The 10,646-nt window shown below is 45.0% G+C and overlaps 1 protein-coding gene across 1 annotated transcript; it reads left to right on the top strand.

Moving 5' to 3' along the window:
• Positions 1 to 773: 773 nt before the first annotated feature.
• On the top strand, positions 774 to 5,995 carry RPS4X (ribosomal protein S4 X-linked). The gene is made up of 7 exons (XM_082446061.1): positions 774 to 858; positions 1,845 to 1,922; positions 2,389 to 2,569; positions 2,948 to 3,045; positions 4,221 to 4,392; positions 5,099 to 5,256; positions 5,816 to 5,995. The coding sequence occupies exons 1-7, from the start codon at positions 856 to 858 to the stop codon at positions 5,915 to 5,917; spliced, it is 792 nt and encodes a 263-aa protein (XP_082302187.1). The 5' UTR covers positions 774 to 855; the 3' UTR covers positions 5,918 to 5,995.
• The last annotated feature ends 4,651 nt before the right edge of the window (positions 5,996 to 10,646 follow it).

Here is a 10,646-nt window from a genome sequence, read left to right as displayed (position 1 = left end):
CCTGAGACTTTATGGTAAGTGCTAAATGCGTTGTACAGAAATCGAGGGGCAGAGTTCAAGCAGAGATCCTACCCTCTCACGCCTTACCCTCCACCCCCTCGGTAATCTGCAGAGAAGGGAGAGAAAAAAATATTAATTCTTCCCAATTTACAGTATGGGCAGGTTGACTGGCTTGAAGGAACTTGGAAGAAGAAGCAGACAAAATATGTTTAAGAAATAATATTAGATATTCATTTCAATGTATTCTTTTTTAAATTTTATTTATTTATTTGAATTATAGTAGATTTACAAAATTGTGTTAGTTTCGGGAGTACAGCAAAGTGATTCAGATATATATATACGCATATATATGTATATGCGTATATATATATATATTCCTTTTCAGATTCTTTTCCATTACAGTTTGTTACAAGATATTGAACTTAGCTCCCTGTGCTATACAGTAGGACCTTACTCATGTCAATGTATTCTATTGATTATATGATCATGTATATGTGGGACTTAAAGTAGCCTCACTTTGCCCTCTCCTCAAAGACAGGGAGCTTGTCTAGCTCATCTTTGTTTGTCCAGCACCTCACACAGAATCAGGCGCCCCAGAGGCGCTCGGTAAACACTGGAGGGGGCAGGGCGGAAAGGGGGGGAGGAACTCGCCCTTGGGAGACACCTCTTTTTCAGCAGCGGTTCCCAAGCCCCGGACCTCTGACCTCCCACCAGCAGGTGGCAAGATAGCGTCCCCGTGCGCCGCGAAAGGGCGGAGCTGGGCGGAGCATCCAAAGCCCCGGCGCGCGCAACCATGCACCCTTTTTTCTCTGCGCTCCGGAAATAGGTGGGCCTCTTTCCGTGCCTAGCGCAGCCATGGTAAGGGAGCTTCATCGCGAGCTCTTGGGACCCATCAGCCTCCATCCTCCAAGGGCTGGGGCTACCCGGGGCTGCGGGGCTACCGCAGGGGGTGATCGGGTGGAGGCGAAGGGAGAGCGGCTGGTGGGGTGAGCCCAGGCGGGCTCAAGGGCTAGGGCGAACACCAGCTGTCGGCGGTGCGCTGTTGGGGGATGATCGGTTCGGCTGGCGGGAAGGCCTGGGTCTCCCGGCCGGGCACACCCGGTCACGCATCATGCGGCCCTGGGAGGAGCGTCTTGCTTCCCAGGCCGGAGCCCCGGGTGGGCCCAGAGGACAGACGTCGGGCCCGGGGCGGGCGGAGAAACTGTTTTTCCGTCGTGTTTTTGGCACGGCCTGACTTTACGTAGTATGGCCAGTAAGCCTCTGTATACGACATTAAAAAGGTTTCCGCATTTTAAGGTGAAAAGTGATCTCACATTTAGAGTTTGAGTAAGCCACTGTTTGCACGTGGTTGTGCTGAGGTCAGATTAAATCTCGCATCTAACACTTTAAAACCTGACATATTTCGAGAAATTTTCTTGTTTGATAAGTAGAAGCACAGATTCTGGTCCGTTTCTGTTGCTGGCTGGCTGTGTGCCAGGAGGTCCAACCCCTATCACCAGCATAATGTCCTAGTAAAAACAGCCTCTAGAAGCATACGCACTTTTAAGTGGTAGTGTATAAACATATAAATAATTAGTAAACAAGAAACACTGTTGTGAAAGACAGTTAACATTCTCTGTACAACGAAAAGGGTGGTTGCGGTTTGTGAAACCTATAGTGTTTTGCTGTATACTATGTAGCATTTGCTTCTCTGCCTTTAATCACGGCCCTGTGCTTTTTACATTGTCCACATTTTGCTGAAGAGGAAACAGATGCTGTTCTTTAGAGAATAGTTGTAGCTGTGTAAACTGTTCTTGAAAAGACCTGAAACTGTTTAACAGTATTAACATCGAAAACTCCTTCAGGCTCGTGGTCCCAAGAAGCACCTGAAGCGTGTAGCAGCTCCAAAGCATTGGATGCTGGATAAACTGACTGGTGTGTTTGTAAGTATCATTTTATTGTAAGCATGTTTTTTATGTTGTAAGTATCTTAAGGGACGTGTTTTCTCTTTTACAGTTTTATCGAGATATGATTGATGTATTTAAGGGACACACTTTATACTGCTCCTTTATGTGTCAGGTATCCCTGATTACTGTATCCTGAGTTACTCTCTTCTTAAGGGCCCTGTGCTATCTGGCTGTGCCCCACCTCTTACCTAATAATTCTGTGCCTCATTTCTTCCACATACCACATGGATGCAGGACCTCAAATGTTCTTAACAGGCCTGGTCCTCTGAAAGGAAAATGCTGTAAAACTTTAAAGGTCTGGAATAGTTTTGCACACTTTGAATACCCCTTGTTTACCCCAATGGGGGGGGGCGGGTGACAGTCTGGTGAATCTCAGGACTTGAGAGGTAGTTTGAGTGAATCCCACCAATAGTTTAAGATAACTTTTAAAATCATTTTACAGGCTCCTCGTCCATCTACCGGTCCCCACAAGCTGAGGGAATGCCTCCCTCTAATTATTTTCCTAAGGAACAGACTTAAATATGCCCTAACAGGAGATGAAGTAAAGAAGATCTGCATGCAACGTTTCATTAAGATTGATAGCAAGGTCCGCACTGATATAACTTACCCTGCTGGTTTTATGGGTGAGTGGTTAGTGGGGGGCACTTGATGGTGCTCCTTGATTTTTTTTTTATCTCCCTCTCTAAAGTGGTGGGCTTTTTCAGTCTCTCAGAAATAAAGCATGACTTTCCCTCTCAAGAGTTTTACTTCCATATTGTAGGGCTGCAAATCATAAATTATTTCTCAAAACCAAATTTCAATTCACTTAAGATTTTACGGGTCATAAAAACAGGATTTTGAAACATTAAAGATTAGCTAGCTGTCATTGATCTTAGGAATCCTTGTTAATATTAAGAAATGGGAAGCATATGGGGTTTTTTTCCCGTATAGTGTGGTTATTGTTCAGCATGGGGGTACTGGGGGTCACTATAGTAACCTTAGTTATTACCATTTGATATCAGATGTCATCAGCATTGACAAGACTGGAGAGAATTTTCGTCTGATCTATGACACCAAGGGTCGCTTTGCTGTTCATCGTATTACACCTGAGGAGGCCAAGGTGAGTGTTGCAAGCAGGCTGGGCCTTCGTTTAGTAAAAGTACTTGATTGTAACTTACAGCCTGAATTAAGTACATGGGCTGATCCACTGTGGTGAGGTAGGTAGATTAGAATTACTCATAATCTTATACCTGGAAACAGCCAGTCAAGTTAACATCCTCAACAGAGTGCTTTTCATGGCAGAAATGAATTCTAGCTGAGCAGTGACTTCTGGTTGCCTTTTTTTGCGGCAAGGAGTGATTCCTAGGAACGTTTGAGTATCTGAAGTATGGGTCCTTTAAGGATAAAGGGCCAGAAAACCAATATCTAGTTCAATCCTACTGGCCCTTTGTCTAGCTTTACTCTGGGGAGGGGAAAGGTATTAGTGGAGGGGACCGATAACCCTTGGGGCACTAGTTTGAGATAACTCAAAAAAGGTTACAGACATTGATTATTTAATCCAGTTTGTTGTGATGGTTTTATGCAAAAGTTCATGGCTTCTTGAATTATTGGCTGTAAGTGAAGGTTAATTCAATTGGATGATTCAGCTCCTAATTTCCTTAGCTACCTTGTTACCAGCAGGCTGGAGGGCACATCCATTGGCATCAAGGTGATTTGATTTACTTAAAGGATGTCTTGGGGAGTGAAATGCTTTGTGAAATTGTTGATTAGATGAACTGGTAATACAATTGCAGTTTGTGAGACAAAACTCAATTGTGATGTAGAGGGAGCCATTAAGAGGCACTTGTTAGCTATCTGGGTGAGTTGGAGGGAAGAATTCAGCCGCCCCTTGAGACTTAAACGACCTGGGAAAGGGGAGGTGATTTGCATTGGAGCGGGGAGGAAATGGTGGTGATCATCCCTCCACCTGGGAGTTTGAGGTTGTGAGGCCTTCAGTGCTTTGAACTTTTAACCTTGGGGGTGATGCAGTACTACAGAGGAAATACATAATAAGAAATAGGAAGGCTAGCCTAGAAGGGGGCAGTGTGCAAGATGAATTTATGGGGGGGTGGGAAGAAAAGTCAGGGACCCCATTATTCAGCTGCAGCTCAGGAAACAGGCTGTTCTGTGTGGGGGCTGGTACCTTCAGCTGCTGGTTGCACCTTTAAGCTGGTGATCTTGAACGAACTGTTTCTTGTACTCTGGAGCATAGTGCATGTGAGCTAGACTAATGTGGCTAACCCTTGTGTGTTTCAGTATAAGTTATGCAAAGTGAGAAAGATCTTTGTGGGGACAAAAGGAATCCCTCATCTGGTGACCCATGATGCTCGCACCATCCGCTACCCTGATCCCCTCATCAAGGTGAATGACACCATTCAGATTGATTTGGAGACTGGCAAGATTACTGATTTCATCAAATTTGACACTGGTAAGCAGGCTCTGCTACATAGGCATTCTCTTTAAAGGCCAGGCATAAGAGCTGTTCTTTACTTTTATTTTTAAGTTAATTTAATCAAGCCCTATGACTTGCACAGGGCCTGGGTACAGGGTTTTGTTTGGCGTTTTGGGGGCTCAAGGTGATTCTGATGTGTGCCTAGTTAGCAACCAAAGCTAGATGTCTTTTGTTGATGTAGTAACAGATTGGGAAGGAGGTAACTCTTAGTTTTAAGAAATGTTCAGAGAATCTGTAAAGCCTTATGGTGTCTCATTTCGGCATGGCTTTGTGGTGGCAATGAGGGTTAGAGAGAGGAATATGTTGTGAATTGCGGGGAGGGAAGTCAGCTAAGAATGTTTTCAATGGGGAGGTGTGAGAAGCTGTGAACGGGTAACTGCTCCAATGCCCAGGTGTATGGTATTTTTACCTCAGGGATCCAAGTGCTTAGAATATTCTGTGTGGCAGAGGTGAGGTCTTGTATAACACGTTCTCAGGCCTGCTCCAGATCTCAGAAGCCTCTTCATCCATGGAAATGGCTTGAGGGCTGGGCAGGGAAGTCTAACAAAAAAGCGAACAAACTTAATTGAGATATTAACTTTGTTGCAGACCTGTCTAACTTTGTTGCAAACCTGTCTCTGTCATTCACTACACAGGGCAGGGTTCCTTGCTCTGAGCAGATTGTCTGTTCCTTCCTGCCTAGGTAACCTGTGCATGGTGACTGGAGGTGCTAACCTGGGAAGAATTGGTGTGATCACTAACCGGGAGAGACATCCTGGTTCTTTTGATGTAGTTCATGTGAAAGATGCCAACGGCAATAGCTTTGCCACCCGGCTCTCCAACATTTTCGTTATTGGCAAAGTAAGTCTGGGTCTCTGTCTTCTCTCTAGTCCAGAGAAACCTGTACAAGGCAGGTACTGCTGGGATTGAAGTGCCTGGCTCCTGCTGGCTCTGCTGAACCTAGTGTAGAGCCTCCTCTGGGATAGGGCTCACAACAGGGCTGAGGCAGATCTGTGTGTTTTCAGTGTCAGAGAATCAGCAGCGGACCAGTTCACACCTGGGTTGGTGGAAAGTGCCAGTAATGGGATGAATATACCTTATAGTTAGGTTCTTTAATTTGTGCCTGTGTTGAGGCGGGGTGGGGGTGCTTTTTGAAACTAATGCTTGGCCTTGGGCACTATTTCAGTACTTCTGAGACTAATTATGAAGGGTATTGTAGTTTGCATCTACAGATATGGGCAACAAGTTTAAAGTGGGTATTTCTGATAAACCAGCATCAAAGTGTCTTAAGACTGCCTGACTTGCTGAGTGTTTTCACAGACAGGCTTCTCTGTTCCTCTAGATGAGAAGACAAATGTAGCATGTGCCATCCTGTTGATGGTGTGTAGCAGGTTTTGATTCTCCTTGTTTTCTCCTCCAGGGCAACAAACCATGGATCTCTCTTCCTCGTGGAAAGGGTATCCGCCTTACCATTGCTGAGGAGAGAGACAAGAGACTGGCAGCCAAACAGAGCAGTGGATAAAATGATCTCTAAGTGACGTGACTGGGAGAGTCTTTTTACTTACGGATAATACTACATAATTAAAAGCCTCTTTAGTGTTTGTTTTAGTTTGTGTTTGTGTTTGTTTGTTTGCTTTGATTTACATTTTCCTTTCTACTTTATAACATGAAAAGTAGATTGAATTTTCAGGCAGGCTTGGGCATTCTGGGATGTGAATCTGTGTCTCCTATAGGCTGGACCTGGGTGGTGGTGGGAGGAAGAACACATCAAACTTGGCAAAGAAGAGGCAGCAAGTAACCAAAGAATGGAGAGAGCCAGGGAAGCCCATAAGGCCAAGCTCCCTTACTTGGCTGGGACCTCATTTACGCTGTTCTCTTAGCCTTTTTTTAAGAAATGATTGCCCTCTTTGGTCTTCATTGCACTACCCATACACAAGCCTGGCTCATCTGTTTTTCCCATGTCTGTGTCCAGCTTTGGATACAGGTCATTATAAAGTTATGGGCTCTTGATGTGAAGCAGTGCACTTGCTTGGACTTAGTCCTCTATCATTCTCCAGCTGCCACAGCATTCAGTCCTCAGGACTGCAAAAACATGTTTGCTTGCCAGTCTCAAGAAGAGGTGCCCCTGCTGCAAGGGGCCAGCTGTTTAGATCTGTTCCTCATTTTAAGCCCTGGGTCTCTTACAAGAGTGTCAATTACCCTGCAGTGTGATAACAACCAGCTCTCCTTCCTGTTACCCTACAATGTGCGTCTTGCTGCTGAGAACCAAAACCACCTTGGCTGCCTATAGCAGGGCTTTTCAATCTTCATACTATTGGGCCAGATAACTTGTGGGTGGCTGTCCTGTGTATTGTGGGATGTTGAGCAGCATCTCTGGCTTCTACCCGCCAGATGTTAACAACATGCCCTTCTGTTCTTCCCTGTTGTGATAACCAGAAACTGACTTGAGCCGTAGCCAGATCCCCCATGGGAGCAAAATTGCCCTGTGTTAAGAACCACTGCCCTCTAGATCTCACCATCACCTTCATTTAACATCTTATTGCAGACCACTTAATCTCCCTTGCCCCTCATGGCAGGATTTGGAGTCAAAAACAGTTGTTTTGGACGTCTTCCTCCATCTGAGGCATGATGAACCTGTGAAATCATTGCATATTTAACTGGGCATGTCTAATGATTATCTCTGGTGCCCAGGCCTGTGGTCCAGTAGATGAGGAAGCCTGCTGAGGAGCTGTGGCTTGGGACAGCGTCTCCACTCCTGGCTGCGTCCTGGGCTTGGAGTCAAGCAGTAGAATACTGACTGGTCTTGCCAAAGAACTGAGCAACATACAAACTAGTCAGCGAAAGTAGGAGGCACACCCAGGTGTCTCCCAAGCCCAGGTTTGGCCCCACAGGGCATCTCTGCCTTCCATATTGCGGACTAAAGCACAATTGGCTGGGGCCACAGGACTGCTGCTTAAGCAGAAGAAAGGGAATTTCTGCAGAACTGGGTCCAGCCAAATCCAGTGGGAGACAGGTGTGGAAGTGGGCTTGCCAGACAAGTTATTTCAGCCTAATTCTCTTGCCAGGAGTGGAGCTTATCCAGAAAGGTAGTTACGATGAGGGGCCAGATCAGAAGTAATCTTTATGGTGCCCCTTGAGAAACAGGCAGGGAAGACTGAAAGGCTAGAGGGCAGGGGTCTCTGAGTGCTGGTGGATTCTCTTGCACTTTCTTTCTAGGTTTGTCCTGAGTCTCAGCAGACAATGGAAATGATTTGAATTTTAGCTAAGGAACCAAAGCAAATATGGGGGATGAAAGGCCTCCAAGTTGGTTCTTTCCACAAGTGCAGTGGTTTCCTAGATGCTGACTGGCCAGCCATCTTTTCCAAATGCGGAATTGGTGTTATTTGGCTGCATTCTATTCACATCACCAGAATTTTTAAACATTTTAAGTTTATTTTGGTTATTTGTTAAACTAGCACGGGGACTTTTTTTTTTTAAGCAACTAGTCCCAATGTGGGGAAGATTTCCATCCTCATACCAAGTTGTATCGGTGGACTTAGCGAAAGCAGCCTGTATCATTAGAATGAGCTACAGTTTCCAAATATATGGCTTGAATCTTTGTAGGCTTAAGAAGGCTTCCAATTTGATTCATAAAATCTTAGAGCTGGAGGGAATCTTAGAGATCATCTCAGCAGAAAGGCAGACAAATGGTCCCAAGATAAAACTGACTGAAGCAAGCAGAACTTTATTGGGTTTGGTTTACTTCCCTTGTGCCTTTAGCAGACTGGGCCTCATGCTCCACTCAGGGCAGCACAGCACAGATTTGAATGAGAACGAGAATACAAACAGCTAGGACTTGTGTAGAACCTTATAGTTCTACAAAAGCCCTCTTGATTCTTTGAGATCCAAATCCTGTGTTGTTTCTAAACCAGATGTTAAAGAAGGGCCATAGCCACCCCTCTGCCCCCTGACCCATGCCAATCAGCTCTATACAAAGTCTTTCCCATTTCACGGCAAATGCCGTCTTACCAGTTACTCAAGTCAAACACTTTGGACTTGTCCTTGATTCTACTCCTTTTCTTATGTTCCACACATAATTTTATTAGAAAATTCTGTTGGTTCTACCTGCAAAGTATATCCAGAGTCCACATTGGGTGATATTTAGGAATTATTGGTCATTTTTTACATGATAATCATAAAGAGTCCTTATCTTTCTGTGACACATAATGAAGGGTTTGCAGAAGAAATGACAAGCAATCTGGAATTTGCTTTAAAATAATCTAGTGGGTGAGGAATATCAATGAAATAGGATTGACCATGTACTGATAATGTTGAAGCTGGGTTATGAGTACATGGGGTTCATTACACCAGTCACAACACTTCTGTATATGTTTCTTTTTTTTTTTTTTTTTTGGCTGCATTGGATCTTCATTGCTGTGCATGGGCTTTCTCTGGTTGCAGAAAGCAGGATCTACTCTTCATTGTGGAGCACAGGCTTCTCATTGCGGTGGCTTCTCTTGTTGCGGAGCACGGGCTTCAGTAGTTGCAGCACATGGGCTCAGTAGTTGTGGGGCACGGGCTTCAGTAGTTGCAGCACGTGGGCTCAGTAGTTGTGGAGCACGGGCTTCAGTAGTTGCAGCACATGGGCTCAGTAGTTGTGGGGCACGGGCTTAGTTGCTCCACAGCATGTGGGATCTTCCCGGACCAGGGATTTATCTTTGGCTGTGTTGGGTCTTCGTTGCTGTGCGCAGGCTTTCTCTAGTTGTGGTGAGTGGGGGCTACTCTTCGTTGCGGTGCGCAGGCTTCTCATTGCGGTGGCTTCTCTTGTTGCAGAGCATGGGCTCTAGGCACACGGGCTTCAGTAGTTGTGGCTCACAGGCTCAGTAGTTGCAGCGCACACATTTAGTTGCTCCGCAGCATGTGGGATCTTCCCAGACCAGGGCTCAAACCTGTGTCCCCTGCATCGGCAGGCAGATTCTTAACCACTGCACCAACAGGGCAGTCCCCTCTGTATATGTTTGACATTTTTCACAATAAACTTATAAAGGGACAAAAAAATGGTAAGGTGTCTGCCCTCCCCCGGCCCCCAAACAATATCAGACCACTTCTCATCACCTGCATTGCTACTACCCTGGTCTGAGCCACCAACAACTCTGGCCTACATTATAGATTATAACATTAACCCCTGACTGGCTTCCTGGCTTCCATCCTTACCTCCCTACAGTCTCAACCCAGCAGCCAGAGGAACTCTGTTTAAAGTGTGTAAGTTAGGTCACTCCTCTGCTCAGAGGCCCCAGTGGCTCCCATCTCACTCAGACTAAAATCCACCGTCATCACAAGGCCCCATGAGGCCCCCTACAATCTGGCCTCTGACTTCATCTCCTACTACTCTCCCCCTGGATCAATCTGTGCCAGCCACACTGGCCTCCTGCTGTTTATTTTTTGTTTGTTTCGTTTTTGTCTTGTTTTTTTTAGTGTTTTGTTTCTCCTGCTGTTTCTTGAACAAGAGAGGTACTCTCCTGTCTTAGCACCTTGCATGGACTCTATACAGCTAGTTTATATTATGAACTTTCAAATATATAGGAAAAGCCAAAAGAGTAGTACAGTGATCACCTGTATAGACACTAGCTAGATTCAATAATAGTTAACGTTTTGTCATATTTGCTTTATTTCTCTGTGTAGACATGTACACACACACACACACACACACACACCTATTTTTTGAACCCTTTGAAAGTCAGTTGAAGACATCATGACCTTGAGTTCCTGGTGCCAAGAAATGTCAAGTGCTGGCTCTCGGGGGCTCCACTCAAGGAGTTAATTTCCACGTTACCTTGGGTAACTGGACACCCAAGAGAGATGCTGTCTTTTCAGGGAGGACTTATCCATCCTAAATCAGGGAAATCCACTCATCTGCCCCAGGTTGTTGGGCCTGGAAAATTCCCCAAACCCAAAGATCAATCCTAAAGGCCAAAGAGAGAATGAAAAATGAAAAGGTTTGATTTGCTCAGGCAGGAGTTTGTGGGCCAATTTTTTTTCTCTACCATTTTGATTTCTGAGGATGTGGTACTGTTTGGACAATAAATAATAATAATAAAGAATGTTCCCAAGAGACAACAAATAGCCTTTATTAATAATAATAATAATAACAACAACAACAGAAAGAAGAAACTTCTCAAGAGCCAACAGCTTTTCAGTTTATTCCAGGGACTTTCGTAGGGATATGCTCATGTATTTTTCTTAGCTTTTCTAGCAATGGTGAACGTGTATAA

Source organism: Balaenoptera physalus (genome assembly GCF_965194825.1).
Source record: "Balaenoptera physalus genome assembly, chromosome: X".
Lineage (NCBI taxonomy): Eukaryota > Metazoa > Chordata > Mammalia > Artiodactyla > Balaenopteridae > Balaenoptera > Balaenoptera physalus.
Note: the sequence above shows the minus strand (reverse complement) of the source record. Positions and strands in the feature narration are given on the sequence as shown.

What these genes read in the sequence shown, in the direction of transcription:
- RPS4X (XM_082446061.1), top strand. An exon ending in TTACACCTGAGGAGGCCAAG is followed by an intron (nt 3,046 to 4,220) that starts GTGAGTGTTGCA and finishes TGTGTGTTTCAG; the next exon opens with TATAAGTTATGCAAAGTGAG. An exon ending in TTTCATCAAATTTGACACTG is followed by an intron (nt 4,393 to 5,098) that starts GTAAGCAGGCTC and finishes CTTCCTGCCTAG; the next exon opens with GTAACCTGTGCATGGTGACT.